Genomic DNA, 22,313 nt, shown 5'->3' on the forward strand with positions numbered 1-22,313 from the left:
TATCAACGTATGAAGGATGGACCAACACCGGTGTAGAGGAGTAAGAACTTAAGATAAATTATAACATTTGTGTTTAAATAATTACTGTTTGTATAAATTATCCCCTGAACTAAAACTTCACATTAAAGTTTTCTTTGGTTTAAAATCTCTTCTTTTTATCAGTTATCCTACAACCTTCATCTATTCAATCATAAATGAATGTAATCTGATGAATTGTATATATTCTTTTCAAACTTTGCATATCCACACTGTTTATAAATTTCAATTTTATTTTAATAATTCCTAATGTCTATATTGCATGTGATATCTATGTTTTGCTTGTTCTCTTTGCTACTGCAACCTGAATGTCCCCCTGTGGGACCAATAAAGGATTATCTAATCTTATTTTATCTTATCTTATTTTATTTTATTTTAACTTATCTTATTTTATCTTTTTTTGTTTTACTTTACTTTAACTTATTCTATTTTATCTTATTTTACTTTTGTCTATTTTATCTAATCTAATCTTATCTTATTTTATCTAATTTTATTTCAACTTACTTTTTCTTGTCTTATTTTATTTTAACTTACTTATTTATTTTACTCATGTTAAAAGTTTGCAACATAGCTGTTGAATAAAAAATGTTAAGTAAAGGATTTACAATATTTTAATACAAAATGCAAAACGCTAACTGCACTTTCTTACTTCTAGTTTGTTTGTAGCCAATCAGCCTGATAGCTAAAGATGCTAATAAGCTACAGTCTAGCTAACAACAACAATGTTTGCTAACCCAAACAGCAGCGAGGTTAGCTGACAGCTAAATAATGAGCTGCAGAAACATTACCTTAGTGTCAGCGGTGGATATTGTGCAGTTTGAAGCAGAATGTGGTCTGGTCAACAGAACAACATTCAGGTTCGTATTTAAAGTGAAACCACAGGTATGAAACCACAGGTATGTAGCTCTTTACTAACAGCTGGTGGCTAACACTTAAAGATGCTAAACTAGCTCTAAGCTAGCTACATCACCGAACAGGATTTTTACAAATAAAATAGGTGATAACCTTTCTTCCACAATCTTCTCTGCAATTTAGAAATGTAATAAATTATGAGCAGACACAGATTAGTGTTAGTTGTCACACACTGTGGCCCACAGACTGTGGTGCAAACTGCTGAATAAATAGCAATAAAGAGATGACAGTGAAAAGGCTTAAAGAATTATTTGTGAAAACATGTTTGGACTTAAACATGCACTTTATAAACTCTTATGCATAAAACAGTGTACATCATGGAGGTGTAGATTAGGCAGGCAGACAGGTATACCATTGTGTTCCTTTGCTTTTCAGGGATAAAATCTAATTCATCTTAGAACAGGGAGACTTTTTTCATTTGACATTAAAGTTGAAACGTTGATAATAAACTTGAAACACTATTTCATGAATGAAGTGGAGATGCCAAGAACAGAGTCTGCTCCTCTGGTCCATGAGTCCAGTCGGAGCAGAGACTGACAGCGATGTGAGCTGCCACTGATGCATCCTGGGAGTGTGATGGTTTAACCATAGACTGTTTATCCTTGCATCCGATGATCACAAGCTGTTTCACTTTGCACCAATGCAGCCACAAAATCCTAATGGTGACGAGTAATCGTGTTTGTCATGAAAGAAAAATAATTTATTTGATACTATAATCAATTCTGGATTAAAATTTCACTAATTCCGCGTGCGGTATTTGATATATTCTCAAAACTTTCAGTTAAGTTTTTCCTCAACATTTTAGTTGAGAGTTAATTCTCAAAATAAAATAAAAAATTACAAAATGTATTGTTTCTTATGTCTTTTAATTTTTTAAAAATATATTTTGTTGTATACTTACCAAGTTAAATCAACGTAATTTACCAACACCACACTGCTGATTGTGTTAAAGGTCCAGTGTCTAATGCAATGTTCTCTCTAGTGTGTTTCATTAATTGTACAAATTGTGGTTTTTTTACCCTAGAATTTCCCCTTTATAATTAAATACTTTATATTTACATCAGGAGGGGCTCCTCTCTACAGAGGCCGCCATGTTTTTTGCAGTTGTCCAGACTGGACAAACTAAACACCTTTTGAGTTCATAAAAATTGAAGGCTACCACAGGTTTTTTATGTTAGGTGAGGTTTTCAGCTGCAACATTCAAATTCACCACAAAACTCTACACACTGAACCTTTAGGGATTCCCTGACACTTGTCCTTTTATTGGCCTTGTAAAGTGTGTTTAAGCAAATAAAAAAGTTGGTAACAAGAGGATTTAAATATTTATCTATGCTTTGGGGTTATTTTTCAGTGCAGTATGAACTGTGACTGTACATCTATGTTAAATGTGAAGTCTGTATCCTTCGCCCCCTTGTTGGCTGCTCAGTGTTGACAGATCCCCTCTTTCCTCTGGTTGTCATCTGGCTTTGTTCACCTGATACCAGACGCGTGGCGGCTATCAGAGGAAGACAATGCCATCAATACAATACACGACGCCAGGATCTGCAGCACGTTCCACACCTGATTTATCCCAAGCACCTATTCAGATTAGTCAACTATCCAACAAAGAGTCCTGCGTCGGATGAATGGGTGGGGTCTCATACTCTGGGGAATCCAAGGGGTTAACCTTGACATCTGGCCCCCGATCATTCTACAAGTTCAGCCCAGCTGCCCAGATAGGTCTGGTTTTTCCCTGAAAAACACCTCATCCATCTGCTGAACTTCTCTTTAATAAGTTTCTCTATGATTGCCTGAGGCGCTTCCATTCACAGACGCGTGCGGGGTGACATTGATCCCTGATGCGACGCCCATCCATATTTAAAGGGCAGTACAGGTGACCTGTGGGTGGCCCTCTCTGGCACGCGTGGGCCCTTCTGCACCCACAGAATCTTACATAACACGTTTGTTGGATATTTCCTCAAATTACAGCAATATGATATAATGCACAAGGAACTAACAGGCTTTCAGCAAGGAGGCACTCAAATGGCACGTGCCACTGCCATACAAAAGCTGGGACCTGTGAAATTCAATATGCAGATGAATGTGTAACGAGTATGCCAATTAGTTTATGAATACAACAGGTGACACGTACATAAAGCCCAATTACACACTTAACTGTGGTTAGTGTCTCCCATGACAGATAAGTTAACACACTAAGATAAAAAATTAATCATGATGGATGCAGCCAATTCTGTTACTAGGCAGAAATATCTTTAAAGTAACTTTGAGTATTGCTTGAAATGTTACTGACATTAGCTTCGTGGAAAATTTCAATCCAGTACTTCAGTTCAGCACACGTGGTTTTGCTCTGTCTCAGTCACGTTTACCTTTCAAAGAGTGTGTCATAAAAGGAGCGATGCTGTGAGTAATTTTGTATATTCCCAGTATCCATGGTAACCACTGCTATGCTTCTTCCATCAGGAGATCTAACGTGGTGCCGTGGCGAGCACTGGCAGCTGCTCCGCTGTTGAGGTGCACCTCTTCAGGGACTACTCATTGGAGGTGACAGGACAGAGGTCATGTTTTAACCTGCTGTGTGGCAGCGTGACAGAGAAGCAAACCAAGCAACAAAAGCATCAGCTGGTAAACAAGGCAAGTGTTTCTCGAGTGGTTTTAACAAGCAATCTTGCAACTCAGTTGTCAAACGATGCCACTTCTCCCTTTTGCCAGTAAGGCATGGGAATTTCTCCAGGACAAAAGGAAGAGCTGCTTGGAGGAGGGAGGAAACAAAAGCACGACATGAATCAGCACAATGAAAAAAAATCACTAACCGTGGTTTAAATGAGATCATAGTAAATTAACAGTGGCTTCTAATTTATCCTTAAAAATCCACTTTGCATAAGATTTATACTGGAGTTTTAGATCAACCAGATCTGCTGCCAAATGTAAGGACCTGTTATAAAACTCATTCATTTCATGTTTGTAAAAATATTTATCATTCCAGCTTTAAAAGAAAAAGACTGAATAAGAACCAGAATGGCTCTCAGTATTTGCAAACCTTTGCGAAGGACCAACAGCCCCTTTGTGAGTGACTGCACATACTCAGAAATATCAGTCCCCTCTAAATGCCATTTTTCCCATCAAGATCCTTGAATTATTCTCTGAATCAACAAAAAATGCTATATCTAGCAATATTAAAGAAAGTGTAAAAACATTCCTGTATCTTACCCATAATTTAATGGTTTCTTCTCTGGGTCATGCCCCACCCCTCCACAAAATGTTGAGGAATTCGGTTGAGTAGTTTTTCCGTAATCGTGCAAATGATCAAACAAAGGGAGATGAAAATATGACCTCCTTGACAGAGGAAGTAACGGGAGGACAGCAGTGTACATTTACAGTGAGTGTGTGGAAGAGGACAATACACACCTTTCAGACCACATCCAGTGAAACATTGGAATTTAATCATAATCATAGTGATGACAATATGTAAAAGTAAATGTTTCAAAATTTAGCACATTGAGAGTGAGTAAATCACAAACTTCTTATGAATTAGTGCGTTTGTTGGCACTTTACATACAATCGCCATTAACAGCATTACACTGTTGTCATAATACAGCATTAAGACCATTCAGACCCAGTGTGTTTCCAGAAGTACAATAATATAAAAGCCATACATTCTTGTCCCCAAACATCCAGGTATGAAAGTCTTGCATATTCGCTATCATGGGAAAATATGAAAAAAAGGAAAAAAACTCTTCATTAATTCCTTATTTGAAAAAGGTCCATTTGTACACATAGAACAGTTCAGAGTTAAATACATAAAAGGTTGTGTGTTGAGTTTTGATTTAAAATAAACCCGTTTTAGTGGAATAGATTTTTTCTAGATCAGGAGAATGTCATATAATTTTGCAATTATACAAAGTGTTACATAATAAAAACATGTGATCAACATGCAGAAATAAGAATAAGAATCCAAATACACAGATTCAAGTTGTTATATTACAAGGCATGAACCTGAATGCACTGCAAGACTCAGTACAACTGCGACTCGACTTTCTTCACTAGTAAACCAACATGTTTTATTTTAGGTCTTCACCATGTTGCGGCACTAAACTCAGCACACATGTTTAATTGTGTTGGCCTCCGAGCGCCAGCCTCCATACAATTCTGTAAACTCAATGAAGCTTTGCTAACTGGCAAGATCTTTTATAAACACAGTCATCATTTCCTTCAAAACTGTGTGCCACATTACAAGCACCGTCAGGGGATTTAGCTGGGACTTAAGTCTTAGTGTCTGGCAGCTGTATGTGGCCTATGGCAAGCAGCATCATATTATCAGCAGAGGACTTAAAAAGACTGCCAGAGGAGGATTGTGAGATCCGACTTCAGCTTTATGTCATCTTCATCAAAAGGTTCAATGCATGCTTCGTCAACATGGGGGAAAATTTATTTCACCATAGGTTTGTACTGTTTTTATTTTTTAGGATGGGGCGGACACTCACCTACAACACTTACTTAATGCTTGTGCAACACAGTCTCTATAACTTAAATTACAAGCCCAATCTTTTAGGAAAATTTGCCTCCAAGCATGTTCAGTGCTTTGCATATTTAGACACTGCCATTAATTGTATGACAAATGTTATGCAAAGAGGCAAGGAAGAACTATAATAATGATGCAGGCTTTTTTGTGCACCGCTTTACACTGCACTGTTGTGCACAAAATGATTTGAAAATGCCTTTCATTTAGATTTGTGTTTCAGACTGACATCTACTAAAGAACCGAATTATATTAAAGCATAAAGCCAATGCAGCAATCAAGCTAAAAGGTAAAAAATGGCAGGGAAAATTAATTAATTCAAAGTACTCACCCCTCATTTTTCATTTGAACTAAATAACCTCAGGGTCCAAATGCATTCAACATCAAATGCCTTTTCTTTTGTAATTTCATCATTCAAGCAATGCAACGGGAGAACATTGTAGACATGGGTGTAAATCACCTGCTCCATTTTCTCTTATGATGAACAAAATCACCTCAACTAAAATGTCACTTCCAGGATTACATGCTCTTTTAGCAAGAGAAATTACTCATAGCGACAAAAAAAAAAAATCTAGTAAAAAGCCTGAGTATTGCAATTAAATCAAAGTTTGTAAATGTCAGTTTAACTCATAATCAAAGATCAGTGGCAAACACTTTTATTCCAACTTTTGAAATTTCAATTAAATGACGTTTGAATAATCAGAATAAATCCCCAGGAAGCACATTTTCAAACGTTTAACAGTGTGCAAGAAGTCAAGGTAGGTGAGGTAACTACACTCCATGTAGCCAAGTATGAAGAGCTCAGCAAGGTCCATGGTTAACAATAAAAAAAAAAACAGACTAGTTGAAGCAGTTGTTAAAGCCTGTAACATAAGACAGTTTACACTTCAACACACGGAGGAAGGCATTCAGTGAGAAGTCTTTCTACAATGGAAAACAGATTCGTGTCCACATATCTTCTTAATTAGTATCATAATACTCAGGGTTTTACAAACTGATTCAAACCTTTTTGGCTTTACAAAAAATATGTGCAGATCAAATTATCTTTTTCCAGTACAAGGGAATTTCCCCAGCATTTATGTCACATCATCGCATAAAATGTATGGACAGAAACTTCATGTCCAGAGGAAAGTTTTGTCTGACAAAACGAAGAACTAAGAAAGAAAAAGAAAATCACCCATGAAATGATCTCTTTGGATACACCAAATACTTCAAAGGCAAGCAGGGTTCAATTGGCCTGATTATTGAACTGTATATTATACATTTCAAAATGACGCGTTTCAAACCCTACCAGAATACATTCAGTGACGAGATTTAGGATTCAAGTGCAGAAAAGAGATGACGTACCTTCAGAGGAAATAACTTCTATCGCAGCAGCAGAAAATTATAATAATCGGCACAAGACAATATGTGTTTCTCATTGGTGCAACATTCATAAAAAAGGAAATCGAGTTGTTTCTGACTGTTGACATTCTATAGAAAAAGTGTAGCACTTTCTCTCACCTGTGATTTTGTATCATACAGTGTAAAGGTCAGAAGACTTTAGATTGGAAAGTAATTACTAAACAGATTAAAAAGCAGAATTAATACCAGCAACAGGACAAGAATGATCATCATCTAATAGAGATTGTAGATATATCATTAAAAATGGTGCGCAATTTTCAGTAAAGGACAGTAACTGTGATAATACAAAGCATATTTAACACTGTTCATGAAGCTGCTTTCCAGGAAGTAAAAAATAAACAAATTCAAAATGTAAACCCCAAACATCACTAAATGACTATTCTATTGTTGAACATGGACAAGGAACGGCCTCTTTGTGAGACCAAAACCTAAAAAGATAGTCATGTAGCTCATTTAAGTACCAGTAGTGTGATTCCACAGCTGCTCCATAGGTCAGCATAACATTAGTTCAGTAGTAACTGAAACAAAATAACAAAGCGCTGTTTAACATGGAAACAACATATGTTGTTATGGCATTAGCATCACAGATTGACGCGATGTATGAGATGACACTAAACTGTGAAATGAGGACAGGGAACATAATATAGACTGTCAGTGCTATGGGTGATGCTTGGCAAAGACTTTCATCAATATGAATTTGGACTTTTTTGGTAATGGAAAAAACAAATAGCGGTACACTATGGCGCTGTTATAAGATTTTCAGTAACAGTAAACATACGAATGCTTATGTGAATAACATATAAAAAAAGTGTATCTGTAAGTCCATAACATATGAAAATGCTTCTTTTTAGATTTATACTAACTATAAAGTGTTGTTACAGTAGAACAGGTTGTGAGAGAGGGGGGATTGGGGTATTGTAGCATACATTACAAATACATTCAAAATAATATTCATGTGTAAATGCTTGTTTAGAAGATATGCAAGTGCCGCTCTGTACCATAAGTACAATCTTCAGCTAAAACTGTATTTGGAGGAAATGAAGGCATGTAAATCAATGTAGGCTGTAACAAAGAACTCCCAAGCTTTTCTAAAGAATCAAATCAATATTAAGAGATGTGATTGAAATGTAAACATGAGCATTTCCAGCAGAATATATAACACAAAATGCTTAGGTCATGATTATTGCACTTAAAGCTTAAGTAAAAACGATTACCTTCAACAAGTGAACATGAGATCCTCGGTCCAAGAAAGTTATTTGATAGTCGTCACAGATAAAATAAAGAATGTAAAGTCAGCAAACAATAAAAGGGATGTACATTTGTTCTTTGAAAAGAAGAACATGAGTCAGTAAGCTAGAGAGAAACCAGATACTGTCCAGCAACTTCTCATCATAACTCTCTTTCTAAGAATCCGTATAAATCACTCAGGAGAGCAGAGTTCATGCACATTTGCAGCCAAGAGCCTCAGAATAGGAGACTTGCAACAAAATCAACACTGCCTCTGCTAAATGTGCGCAGTATTTTAGGCATTGTGTTTAAGAGTTTTGCTCGAGTATAAACACAGCACCTAAAGCTTTCTTCGCAACCACTCGACCGTCTTTCAGCAAACAGCACACAACTACAGCTACATCTGGTAAACATGAATTTGGCTGCACCTTAAGAGCCTCTGGACAGATGATAGCAGCTGTGTGCAACAGACCTCTGTAGGTTCACAAGTGCATTCAATACAGCTAAGCTTCATCTTTGTCACAAAATATGGATTTGAGTTGATTTGAATTAGCTGATGAATACCAGATATCCTGTTTAAGTACCTAAAAATAAACTGCAAGTATCCAGAGTTTTGAAAATGGATGTATAGGAATGTCAAACAAAGAGGGGAAGAAACTAAAAGAACTAAAATAACCAAAACCTTTTGAAAAAGTATTTAAGAACCACCTCCATCGAGTAAAAATGTTAGAACATAGCTCAATCATAAATTTTGGCCTTGATCAATCCCATTTATTCCCAGTTATTTTACCATATGATACTGATACATAAGCTACCACTTAAACTTTACTTGTAAATTTTTATCCTCATGTTTCTTGGCTTCTTACTATTTTTTATTAAGTTTACCCGCCTTCTTTTTTGGCTCATATGGTGTCCGCAGAATGCTTGGCGTTTCCTCCATGACGCGGACTAGGAGGTTGTCGATGTAGTCTTCCAGCTCCCTGATGTGGGCGTCTTTCTTTTTCACCACTTCTTTCTGCTTGATTAGTTCCTGCACAACTTCCTCAAAGGACAAGTTGCTATAGGCCGCCACACTCTCCTTTGTCAGCTCCTGAAAAAATAATAAAAAAAAAGTGAAGGCTCAGTTTAACCCCCACAGATTTTGAGGTTACGAGCTCCATAATCACCATATTATGCATAGAAATGTTTTGTAAAAGTAGACTAAAATTGTTGTATGATCTGAAATGTCAGCATCTGATAACAGAGGCAGAAGTAAAGTTACCCTTTGAGTGCGCTCACAATACGACAGAGAAAATAAACTAATTAGCCGTGAAAACCTAATGTGACAAACTGTCATGTGTTTATCTCTTGTTCTCTGTTGCTAATAAAGGCTAAACGAGAGCTGTTACGATGAGACTGTTCTCCAGGGAGATCACACTGTCATCTCACTGATTTATGTGGCAGATGTTATGATCTAAAACTGTCAAACAGTGTTAGTAACATATCAGCACTTTAACTTCTCTAATGGGACTTGACTTCGACTCTACAGTGAGCAGCTAGCATCTTGAGTTGTTTCTTTAAGCCTAGTTCACACTGCACGATTTTATCCATGTGCGAACTCTTCAAAGAAGCGATCAGAGAAGCTAGCCGGATGTTGCATGGAAATTTAGTCGGAGTCTGTGACATTTCCAGGCTATCAGAGCGCAGGACAGGGTGAGAGAGGTGAGGGTACCTGTGGTGAGGTGCCCCTTTGATTTTCTACATTTAAATAAAGAAATCAAGCAATAACAATGTGTGTGAGGGACAGGAGCACAAACTCATTGGGCTTATTTTGACTGCAGTGGACATGTGGTGGGTTGGGACAGTAAAAAAAACAGGTCAGGTTCGGGTCTGGCTTGGATTAGTTAGGACAAAAAAATCCATCCTGTGATGCCCACTGAAGTGTTTCAACTCCTCCAGCTTGATGTGTCATTCTGAGCAGGATAGCAGGGAGATCACCTGATTCACCAGAGTCTTATTTTGTGTTTGTTTTCGTGATTTAACGTACATTGAAGACCGGTCAGGGATTTCTACTGGTGAAGGATCATGTTGCTTGCAACCCTTGGTCACCAGTCAGTCATGTAGTATGAACTGCAACAATGACTGAAGAATCACACGTCAAGAAGTCATGTAGTGTGTACTGCGCAGCAATCAGCTGACTTTGAAAGTCATGTAGTGTGAACTCAGCTTTAGTTTTATGTATCACAAACCATGACCTTTCTAAGTAGACCTGCTGGTAGTTAACAAAAAGATGTACCCTAAAAATGTAATCTTTGTTTTGAGGGGGGAATACCAGACGGCATATTTCTGCAATTAAAGGTCCGGCTAATAAATATCAAAACAAGGATGCAACCCAAGCCCAGTTTCGCTCTTTGAGGACAATCTATTTGGACGGCGCAGCATGGTACAGTATGTGCAGATCATATTGCGCGGGTACGAGAGCGGCTGTAATCGTTTTTAATGAGGGACCACTTTATCGCTTCAGTGCTGGTCATCCTCCCCCGAACGGATAGAGCAGCAAAGCCTTCACCCTGTTTAAAATACCACACTTATCAGCTTCCACTCCCATGCACCATTCAAGCTTCTACTGCTGGCTAAAGACAATGCAGGGAGAGACCTGGAGCGGGACTGCTTACCAGGTATCTTATCGCTCCTAACAGCACAGAGGCTACTGTGGGGCGACACAAACCAAAATGAAATATTTGCCATAGAGATTAAATGTCCAATGTAAGGAAGGTTTCAAGACCAGAGCTTGGTAACCTATTCCTCACACACAGTCAAAAGACTACACTTAAACCATTTACAGCAGCAACAAGAGAGCTGACGGCCACATGGAAGTGAATGTTGGTTTCATATACAAGCATGTGTACGTGCACATGCATGCTCTCTTCCTCCCTATCTCACATACACACATACAGCATAATAATCAGGAGCTTTAGCGGCTGGTGACAAAGGCCTGGAAATGACCATGAACTGGCGAAGTAATGATGACCGTTTTTCCACGATCAGTAGTGAGGAGAAGATAAGGCGCCCACTTGGCATTCTCCAGTTGTGTCATTACAGTTTCTAATGAGCTCAGCTTTGAGAATCTAAATGCTCTGTGCTTTGAAATCTCTCACACTGCCCTCCCTCCCCCCCACTGCATGTGGTTAATTAGGGCCTTGAAGCGGAGGAAACGGGAGCTGCCATTTCGGCAAGGCACCGCGGCATGCAGAGGGGCACGTGTGGTACCGACAGCCCTCAACACCCACAGAGAAAGGTGAGGAAAGCCATTATCAGCATTCTCTTTCTCATTTAGGCGTCACTCAGGCTACTGCTCCCACTGCTCCCTCATAATATACCAATTGTGCTGTGTAATAGTCTGCAAAGATTTTATTTCTTTGTAAATTGGAAATGCAAAAAGAATTTATAGAAAATACAACTCGGGGTAAAATGGCATGAACAAATGATGTAATAATCATTAAAAACAAACTCCACTTCTTTACCTCTTCTCAACAACAACAAAAAATACTCCAATTACAGAACCGGTGCAACACACCACTGTGCCTGACCTTACAGACTGAAATTTCACACCACTTCAAATTATGATCGGATCAGACATGATGACCGATGTGTGCAGCTGCTAATTAGTTGAGTGGCACATCTGAATTTTCAGAGGTCTCAGAGATCAGTGTCACCAGCTGCTTTGACAAATGAAACTTTGTGTTCTCAACTAAAAATATGCTTGACACCGCACGAGGAGTAATGACACAGTTGCAACTGTTGAAGTCATTTATCCAGTTTTTTTTCTTCATCTCAGTCGCTGTCACTGACAACGTGTGACAACATCACCTGACAAACAGAGAAAAGGTTATGATGCCTGGCTTACTTTTTTCTTAACGTATACGTCCTTCTTCTTCTGGCCAAAGGTGATGTCTTCTTTTCCTGTTGACTTTTTATCACTGCAAAGCAATTATACAGAAAGTCAGTATTCAAATGAAGACATTACAGTTTATATTTGGGGGATTGATAAATACTATACTAAAACAGTGGCTGTGAAGGAAATATGGATATTTAAGAGAATATGGTGAAAAAAGACGATGACTGTATTATATCAGGGTATTACTTTATTTAATACTTTTGGGGGGAGAAGCCTATCCTGTCCATGATAGCTTTCCATCTCTTACGAGTTGTATCGTATATGGCCTGGCATCAGTAGATGATGCATGGAGTGACACTGGCATGGTTTTGGAATGTGCTCCACTGGTGCTGGTTGTCTGCTCACTGGTATTGGCCTGGGTGCGGGTTGCCACCTCATAATTCTGGGTTCTGTCACATTGGGTTATCTACTTGATTAATTATACAGCACATGTCTGTATTGAGTGAAAAGAAGAAAAACCCAAGTGTGTCAGCGAGAGAGAGACACGAACTCAGTGCAGCTTATATTAACTGCATTGGGCTCAAATCAGGTTCGGAAAAAAACTGAAAAGCCAAACATTAAGGTTGGGATCGGTTGATATCGTGATTATGTTCCACTTTTTAATATAATTAGGCTATTGATTCATTACAGTGATGACAGTATTGCACAATCAATGTCACCCCTAATCTGTGTTATCTGTTTATTTTTGCTGCAGCTGTGAATAAGCTCATCAATAAAAACTGCGCTTTGAACCTTTTTATGTTCCTGCACCACATTATAAGTGACCACTGAGCTACTGCATGACAAAGGCAGCAGTAAAGATGATGGACTAGTGCCTCCAGAGATAAGTGGTTAATTGGGTGGTCTATCTCTGCAGAGGATCTCATTACTATAGCTCAGAGGGCTCTGTTATCAAGCCCAGGCTCTCTAAAGAGCCACTAATGACACCTTCCACTCTGATAAACCAGAACTTAGCCACAGCGCTCACCAACTCTTTATGTAACACAGGAAATAGATGGAGCCAGCTCTGTGGAGATGTTTAAACAATACTTGAAAACAGAATAAGGAGTTGGGGGATTTCAATCAACAAGGTATTTCAAACTTTACGAGAATGTAGTAACCAATATCCTGCAGTGCAATGGTTGTCTCATGGGGCAGGATCCCTTTTTTGGAGTTTGAGATGTATATGGAAAAGGAGGAAGGACGAATAGTAGTGAGAGGCTGCAAAAGTATAAGATCCACTGCTGTACAGATGTTAACCATGAACCAAAGATAACACATGGAAAAATAGGATATTTCAGTGGAACATATTAGGAAGTTAGTTTCTTAGTCACCTAAATGTTAAAATTACTATGAACAAGTTTAAGTGTCAATGGTTTGTAAATGTTAATGAATGGAATATGTAGAAATAGGGAACTGTAAATACACATGAGCATTTACTGTACATTCATTTTAACCACACAGAGGGACATTTCAGTTACTCCTTCAAGGGGAAGTATGCTCCATATGAGGAACCAGACTTTTTTGTGTCTCTGGATTATATTTTTTCTCAAAGAGCAGAAATATTTGAAGAGATTTGGGTATGCTGTGTTTTGAAAATTGAGTTTGAAAGAGAACAAGTTGTATTTGTTAAATTATAATGTATTATGAAAAGGTGGCTGTAATATTGGTTGTATTGTAGAAGTATCTATGAAGATGTTGCCAAACAAAGCTCCCTTTCCGATACAGTTCCGATACCACTGCATTAAACAAATTTACAACTTATTTAATATATTTTAACAGCATATGCTACTAACCCTTTTGAAGTAATGATTGCTATCATTGTTGTTGGGCCAGGTTAAACCCTTTGATAGACAAATACACACAAAGAATGAATGTCACAGAACTTATTTTATTATCTAGTCTGACAATCATAACTGCAAAAGACCATGAATAAATAAATCTAGGAAGTCACGACAATAACTTTCTTCAAATAGCTTGAAACTTCAGTCTTGCACACTGTACAAGTCCCAGTTTTATTTTGGGGACTATCCAGTGGAAACATTACCAAACTGCTACCTCTGGCTCACGCTACACTCCTGGAAATCACTGCTTCTTCACTGCTACTTTCACTCCCAGCAGTTGTGTTGTACTACTACGGCCAAGTACTTTTTTACTTGGTGGTAGTAGTACAACACAACTGCTGGGAGTGAAAGTTTTATCTGGGTGAAGCTAAAATACTTTGAATGTTGTATCAGATCGATTTTTACGATTTACCTACTCGATGCCCGACCCAGCATTTTCTGTAATATCGGAGGAATTTCCTGGTATCAATATCGGAACATCTCTAATGTCTATGATTCATGTATCAACTGATTTTATAAGGAAACCAGAAAGTACCTCAGGCACCACCCTGATGAAGAAAGGGCAGCTGAAAACCTTCTGTGATGTGAACTTAACACAGCATACATGAGAAAAGGCCAAGCAGAGTAAATGAAAGAAAGGGAACTACCGGACTTTGTAGTTGGAGCTGAACGGGTTAGTGTCTGCTTTTGATTCGCCGCTAAAGGGGTTGGGGGAACGCAGGTCTCCAGAGCTGCCTGATCGGCCCCCGTTGCTGGTCTTGCGGCCTTCCTTCTTTCCCGTCACGCGTTCCAGTAGGCTGACCTTCTCTTTTTTCTCCTTCCGCTCTGTACGGTCCCACAGCTGCCCTTGCTCCCCCTCAAATGGGTTGCGGTTGCGTGGGAGCGTGGCATACTTCTGTGGCAGGGTGTCACTGATATCAGTAAAAGGGTCACTGTGTGCCTCGCCGTCCTGATAGCCTGGCATCTCGCTCTGGGAACGCCTGTGAGGTCCACCTGTACTCCCTGATGAGAAATCAAAAGCAGGACATTAGCTTACGATTAAGTTGTGATAAAAAAAAAAATTCTATGGAAAGAACTGATCACACTCTTAAAATTCTACAAATTCAACTATACTGTTTTGTTCATGGGATCTTTGTGACAGAACCTGAAGGTCTGGTCGGGCTTGTTTAATGACAAAACAATCACTGATATAATATCCATCAATACTTTTTTGAATTTTTTCCAAGCCGTCCATGTGACTCTTTAATCGAATGGGACAATACAAATTACGACAAGCACTAATTTAATTTAGGGTGGCTTGTTGTATTATTTAAACCCTCCAAAATTGTGTGTCTCCTACTTCAGAACTTTTCATAGTTTCCCCCTCTCCTGCATGACGATCTAAATGTTGAATTCAATATCACCATATTGTAACTGCCTCAGATGTATGTCTGAGGGGTGGAGATGTGCAGGGAGACATGACAGAGAGGACAGTGAGCTGAGCCATGCTTATTATTTTGCCTTTGTGATTATGTTTACATTTAGTGAGCAAAAATTGGGTTGATGGCAATGAATATTAGAACATTCTAATTGTTGCCTGATTTCTTATGACATTTATTTATGAAACTATATATTGTACTACTTTAAAATGACCTCAATGGGCCTGTATTGTCTGACAGGATTGCAAGAAAACACCTGACAACAACACTGACCACCAGATAATCAAAACACATATCTTATGTTGAAAAAGTGTTTTGACACAACAATGACAATTCCGAGTTTCATGTGATCTACGCAGCAGAGTTAATACGTCACTTCCTGCCTCTGCACCTGGCTGCTCTACCTCTCATCTGAATAATGTGGAGGATTTGTTGCTGTCTCGACTGTGCAGAGAACCTCTCGCTGTGTTGTGCATGTGTGAAAGGCAAACTCTGGGGAAACTCCGTAGCCAATTTTCTGGATTTTACCTGCAGGTCATGTCTGAATATGGCTTTAGTGAAACAAGATTAAAAATATTAAAGCTTTGGTCCTCACCACTTTCTTCCATTGAATTTATGGAGTCCTGTTTGGGTCGGGAGTGCGTCCCAATGAGATCTGACATGGAATGGGCCGCAGAGAGTTTATGGGCCCCTGCCAGTAGTGGTCTCTTGACCTTTGTTTCAGGCTCAGTTTGTAGGTCTGGAGCAAACGACTGATGGCTGGGCTCCAAGTCACATGCGGCAGAGCGAGGCAAGATGGCTGAAGACGTGTCACCGAAGCCGCTGTCATGTTTACGACCTTTCATTTTGTCTTTAAGCTTAGAGAAAGGCGAGCGTGGCTTTTCCTTTATGGAGAGGTCAAACATGCTGGCCGTCATGTTGTTCCTCATGAACTGGATGCTGACTTGGATGCGGCCTCGTTCTTTCCTCTTCTTTCCCGGTTTGGACTCCAGGGAATACCAGCTGTAGAGACAGTAGAGTGTGAAAAATTGTGAGTTGATTACACATAATTCAGGCAGATGGGTGTTCAAAGTCAGAAAGCAGTAAAAGTCCTTACACTATCAAACAATACGACAAATGGAAAAAAATTGCCCACATCCTCTCTAATGCGCTCTACCTACTTCTTTGTGGACACCAGTGAAAAGGCTAATTTGAGCAGACTAATCCAAAGGCTACACACAAACGCAGGGGCTTAAATCATTTGAACTTTTTCCTGACACAAGTGAGAATGCAATTTATCATTCAGAGGATAAACATTATTCTTTGAAAACTGAACGCAAGAGATGGCCTGCTGCTGAATAATATAGAGCAATTCAGTCTGCTGCGAAGCTTCTATTTGTTTAACCTCTCTGCTTCTTCAACTGGAAGTAATGGGATTTATGCCTTCACTCTGAGCAAAATGAAGTGGCATTTGCACAAATCTGGCCTTTGTTCAGAAATGCAACAACAAGCAATTGGGATATTGCAAAGCCATGTTGCAGGGCAACCGAGGACCCACACATGCTAATGAGATGCAGCCTCTATGTTCTAGGGCTTGTGACAATGTCCTATAGGAAACCAGTCAATGTACATCTGAGAATGTCTGTGTGTGGGCTCCATTATGGTGCAGTTTAATTAATAGAATTAAATGTTCAATATAATAGAAAACCCTTGATCTGGAAACATATTTGCATAATTGTATTTGTTTTAAAACCACTGCTAATATAACTTTCAGTATTCCTTGAATTCCAGCATGAAATATCAGTTATCTGTATGATCCAAAAAAAGTGTTGGTATTGGCTTTTTAAAAACCGCAGCTGTTGAGGTCTATTCTAAACTGTCTCGTGGCGCAGGAGGCCAGTCATGAAAGGCCTTGCTGGGTCTAATTCCCAGGCTGCGCGCCACGCTCAGTATGATCAGCGGCCACAGCATGCCGCTGCCGTGGGGCCGGGGCTGCACCTCACGTGTGTCTCAAGGCCAAGATAAACCTCTGTGTGCTTGGAACCACAATCCTCCCACTCGGCCCCGGACCGCTGGGAAACTCCTCACAATCAACAAACACAGGTGTGCGATAATTATGGGCTGCCTACTCAGATATCAAGACAGGCTTTCCTCCCCAATATGTCAGTTCAAAAACACTGCGGACGGATCCACGGTGAACACAGACCCACAGTGGAGTGTGGATATAGTATCGAGGGTCCCGGCATCATTGTCAAGTATGCCTGCATGTGGGATTAGGCCAACAAGCAATGCGAGTGTATCCATTACAGAACCTCTGCTGAAAAAGTGCACGGCCTCAAGCTGCATCGGCTCAGGCACCTAAAACAAATAAAACCCATCCACACTGATTATAAAATATTGTGATTCTCCCACCTGATGGGCAGAGAGGAAGTGTGGTAACGTCTTTCCATGTTGAAATTTGCAGAGACCTAATTAGCACCAGATCCAGTTTAGTTATTCTGTTCCTGTTTGCTTAATGTAGGGTTAAGAAACATGTGTGTGCTGGACTTGTAAGGGTCAACACTCTCACCTTTGGCCAAGTATAATACTGCCTCATCAGGATGTCATGGTATGTACAGTATGTTGTATTAATGTACTCTACTTTTATTCATTTGTAGTAGCACAGTCATTTCACAAGAGGACAACCCTTATTTCGACAACCCTGGACATAAGGCAGGTAGACAGCACAGACAAGTCACCTGTTTATGATAAGTCTGATTCAGGCTACATCTATACTACTTAGTTTGCATTTGAAAATGGTGTTTTCTAATGCAAACAGGAAGGCATGTGTGCAGGTGTCAAAAGGAAGCATTTGGGCGTTAGTTGTAAATAATCCTACGCATATAAACAATAGGGTCAGCAATACTTGTAACTGATTATCCATGTCGCCTTCTACACTGGTAGCCGAGGCTAATGCCGGTTGTTTTCTTCCGAAAGGAGTCATATGATAGGACCCTGAAGAATCAGCAAAGGTTCTGTCATGATCGAAAAGACCCAATCGGCAGGCTGTTGTGTTTACGTCATTGTTTCCAAAAATCTCAGTTTCTGCTCTTCAAGAGATTAAAACGAAGCCCTGGAGTTTTCAAACTAAAACAGGGCCAGCACTAGCAGCGTTTTTTAAGTGGCTCTAAATCTCTGTAGTAGTGTGGACACAAAGTGTATCAGTAGCTGAGTGAATGCATTTTCAGGCAAATATGTAATAGTATGGATGAAGCCCATCACAGCCACCACTTGCCACCAAAATCACTCCGATGGGAAACATAAAGTGTTTCCACTTCACCTGACTTCTGTACTTTATGGACTAAGGGAGGAGCTTGAAGCATTCAGACAAAAGTAAAGCATGACAAAAACAAATGTACTCAGAAAACGCCAGGATAAGATTCAAACCCAGGTCCCTTTGGCTCTGAAGGAAAGGCCATGTTCCCATTGCACATGTAAAAACAACAGCATGCACAGGAGTGACTGACAAGACATGTTTAGCCAGCTCCACTAGTTTCAATTAGGCCAACTGCTAGACACCAAGTCAGTGATTAAGCTAAAAAGAACTTCCCAACAATGCAGGGAAATGCATTACACAGCCTCCAACAATAGAAGAAAAATAATGCTCGACCATTGTTTGGTTAATAAATGTGTATGAATTGTGTGGGACATTTGTGTTAAACAGTTTAAAGCTAGAGAAGAAAGAAATCTGGAGTTTCTGTTGGACCAATTCACCTACTGGGCTTTCCAGATCCTTCCAATAAAATGTATTTCTAAAACAATTATAAAAAGAGAATAAAGGACAATGCAATGGCATTTAAACCACGCAGTGTTAAAAAAGTTAAGTCATCCACCTAATTGACAACAAGAGTACAGAATATAACACGCACTGCTCAGCACACTGTCATTAGTGGCATATGTAGCCTAATATAGATTATAACACATGCAACCTATGGGAATGTGACAGTGTGTAACAACATATATATCCCTGCTGTAATCCACTTATGACTGGAATAGTTCCGCAAATATTTTCCACTTCCTCTGAAAAGTCTGTTCCTTTTACAACAGTACACTGAAACATAAGCACGAGCTGGAACTGCACATGTATGCTGTAAAAGTCTAACATAGAAAAGAGCTAAAATACTTAACGAATACTGTCGGCCCAGTATGAAATGTGCTCAATCAAAATTCAAGATAAAAACAACCACCACTCAGATCAGTGACAGTGGATGTAAAGAAGTAAGAATCATAGCATTGCAATGACTGTACAGATATTATATGATTAATGGTAGTTCACTTTTTGCTGAGTTTAGTTAAATGAGATGTACGGTTTGTTGTGCAATTATGTGCCTTTTATGCTGAGTTCACACAGGCACTGAACTCCAGACAATTTCCTGAAATTATATGGAGGAGCTGTATCTGAGCAAATGTTCCAGTCAGTTGTTTCAGATATTCTCCAGATATATTCCTGTCACATCCTTGGTATAATGTCTGGAGAATGTCCCAGTATGTCCACTAGAAGAACACAAATATCACAGGATGAAAAAGAGGAGCTATACATGTAGAAGATAATCATATTTGAGAGTTTTTGATGATTAATGCAGACTTCAGTGTAGAAAACAAAACACTGTGCTTATACTATGTGCTTTATACGTAACAGTCTGCCTCCTAAATGCTCTACCCAGGCACCACTCCTCATCCGAATGTTCTGGACATTTTCCTGTTGTTGTGACCTTACTGTAAGTCGCCTGTGATAAAAGTGTCAGCTAATTGAAATGTAATGTAATGCAACACGTCTGACGCGAATAATCTCTTGCTGCGTTCTTCATATGTGACAGTTCATGTCCGAGCCAGCTAAGATGAAATCTTGGACTTAACTGCTACAGTATATGTTACTTACTCAGTTTTCTTTCTCTCCTTGTTATCAAAGATTTCATTGAGATTGATGGACCTCTGACCCAGAAACTTGTCCATCCCAACCAGGGATCGATGCATCACTATGAGGCAGAGTTCGTACACTTCAGGGTTGCCCTCCATAAGCAGACCAGGTAACTCAAAGGAGGCTTCTTCTCTCCAGACTGGACTGAGTGTCTTCTCTGCCACTGACGTCGAGTACTTCTCCTTGCCCAGCTGAATGATAGTGTAGGCATCATTGGTGCCATTTTTGCCCTTGGGTTGTAAACCGCTTGCTTGAAGAACTGTGGCTTGGACATGGGTTGGAAACCACTTCTGAGACTGCTCACCCAGTGACATTGTCAGCACTGGTTATTAACTGAGAGCCATTCAAAACTATCTAATGATGAATGCAGTTTGATTAATTAGTGAATGTGATGTGCAAAAAAGCAAGTCATGATTGGCTTTAGTTTGTTGTCCATGTCAGTGTGGTTTGTTCCTACAGTAACTATCATTACAAGCAAGCCTCATCTTTTAAGGATTCACAGATGTCCAAGCCACCGGTGAGTCATCTAAAAAAGACAAGAAGAAAGAAACAGAAACACATCACAATCTTTCCCAGAACCATAACATGACTCATGGAATCAGCTAATGACTCAGCTTATGATCTCAGACAATTGGTGGCAGTCACTTGAACAGGGTTTCTGCAGGTTTCAACAGGTTAGATTTAAGACATTTTAAGACCATAATGAATCAAACTTAAGTCAACAGGTACAAAAAATTATATTTGAGTCACAGAGTTACTCAAACTTCCCCTTAATTGTTAATAAAGTGAAGTGGCCTCGTAGGGAAAAACCCTCAACACGCCGCTATTACACTTGACCTGGGTGTTTGTCAGGTATTAGTAATCAGTTCCACGTTGGCCTGTGTAGTTTCTATTACTATGTTCTAATATCTGTATCGTTTAAAAAGGAATACAACACATAGAAACATTAAAAATACATCAATACATTTAAGAATTTAAATTAATTTAAAGCAGAATGAACATTGGCATAATTACAACCTACCTAGGTATTTAATTTGATGACTCTATATTTTAGATTTTGTAATGCCTAAAATTCTGATATTGAATGTTTGACTTTCTAAGACCCTGAGGAAATCCTGTGGATTAAAAGTAAACTCGGAAAATATTGTAACATTAAAAAACAAACAAAGATATTGCTATGTGACGCTTTCAATACAAAGGTCTTTGCAACTCAGAGAGGGCGGATCTCTCCCAGTGACACATTTAGTGTAGGTGTTGGTCCAATGAATTAGTGACGGACTCAGTGGGGTGATTTGATGATTGTTTAAGATTCTAAATATTCTAACTAAAACCAAACTACTTCTGATCTCACTTTTGATCATTCTGACTGAGATTAAGATTATATTCTGATATTGCACTCAGATGATCATGAGTGCTGTCAGTGTCTCTTTTCACTGCTCCAGGTTTTATCTCTGAATGACCCATGTTTTCAGTCCATCTCTGCTTTTCAACTTGAAGCTAACTCTGGATCCAATTCACTAATATAACAGAAAACTACATTAACAACTGATGCAGCTACATGACAAACACAAAGGTTTGGTTTCCCTCTAACTGTACATCCTTCCACGTGTTATTTCACGTCGGCTGGCTGCCACGGTCTTGTTGTTCTGTAAAGCGACTGAAATCCATGAGGTTTACATTAAGCTTCGCTGCTGACAGTAGCTCACACAGCAGGTTGACGTTAGCCCTATGCGGCTAGCTGCTGAGCTAACACACACACACACACAGCATCTCTCTGTCACTCACACAGCTGCTCACCTCGGTGGCATGTTCAGCGGCTGGAGGACATTCAGCTCTTCACACGTTCATGCGGTGGCTTAACCACAAAACTCCAGCCAGTGTTGCTGCTAATGTTGATGCTGCTGCTGCTGTTGTGTGTTCACTGCTGTCGGCCAGCAGCGAGCATTACTTCCTGGTGTGACGTCACTTCCTCCGCACGCAGGTGAAAGTTCAAGCGTCAACGGAAAAAAATGTAAAGGTGGTCTGAAGAGCTGCGCCGCCATAGAAAGCGTGGCTGCAAAGGTATGTGAAATAACAATAACACGAATAAAGTCATTATAATAAA

At 39.4% G+C, this 22,313-nt stretch overlaps 1 protein-coding gene and 1 long non-coding RNA gene across 2 annotated transcripts in view; both read right to left on the reverse strand.

Annotated features, from left to right (window-relative positions):
- The window catches only part of LOC138413661 (uncharacterized), a 69,999-nt gene extending 68,333 nt beyond the window's left edge, over window positions 1-1,666 (reverse strand). The window contains exon 1 of the long non-coding RNA XR_011246074.1: window positions 825-1,666. This is a non-coding gene — a long non-coding RNA (uncharacterized lncRNA). The remainder of the gene's footprint in view (window positions 1-824) is intronic.
- A 2,700-nt stretch (window positions 1,667-4,366) lies between these two features.
- LOC109635942 (rab11 family-interacting protein 2) lies at window positions 4,367-22,170 on the reverse strand. Its single transcript, XM_020097429.2, has 6 exons — window positions 22,007-22,170; window positions 20,171-20,735; window positions 15,869-16,275; window positions 14,503-14,857; window positions 11,982-12,054; window positions 4,367-9,185 (listed from the first exon to the last, which is right to left on the reverse strand). The coding sequence occupies exons 2-6, from the start codon at window positions 20,521-20,523 to the stop codon at window positions 8,961-8,963; spliced, it is 1,413 nt and encodes a 470-aa protein (XP_019952988.1). The 5' UTR covers window positions 20,524-20,735; window positions 22,007-22,170; the 3' UTR covers window positions 4,367-8,960.
- Between the last annotated feature and the right edge of the window lie 143 nt (window positions 22,171-22,313).

This window comes from Paralichthys olivaceus, chromosome 14, assembly GCF_024713975.1.
Source record: "Paralichthys olivaceus isolate ysfri-2021 chromosome 14, ASM2471397v2, whole genome shotgun sequence".
Classification (NCBI taxonomy): Eukaryota; Metazoa; Chordata; class Actinopteri; order Pleuronectiformes; family Paralichthyidae; genus Paralichthys; species Paralichthys olivaceus.

What these genes read in the sequence shown, in the direction of transcription:
- LOC109635942 (XM_020097429.2), bottom strand. Translation starts at nt 20,523, where the DNA reads ATGTCACTGGGTGAGCAGTCTCAGAAGTGGTTTCCAACCCATGTCCAA. An exon ending in AAATTCAATGGAAGAAAGTG is followed by an intron (nt 14,858 to 15,868) that starts GTGAGGACCAAA and finishes ATTTCTCATCAG; the next exon opens with GGAGTACAGGTGGACCTCAC. An exon ending in ACGTATACGTTAAGAAAAAA is followed by an intron (nt 9,186 to 11,981) that starts GTAAGCCAGGCA and finishes TTATTTTTTCAG; the next exon opens with GAGCTGACAAAGGAGAGTGT.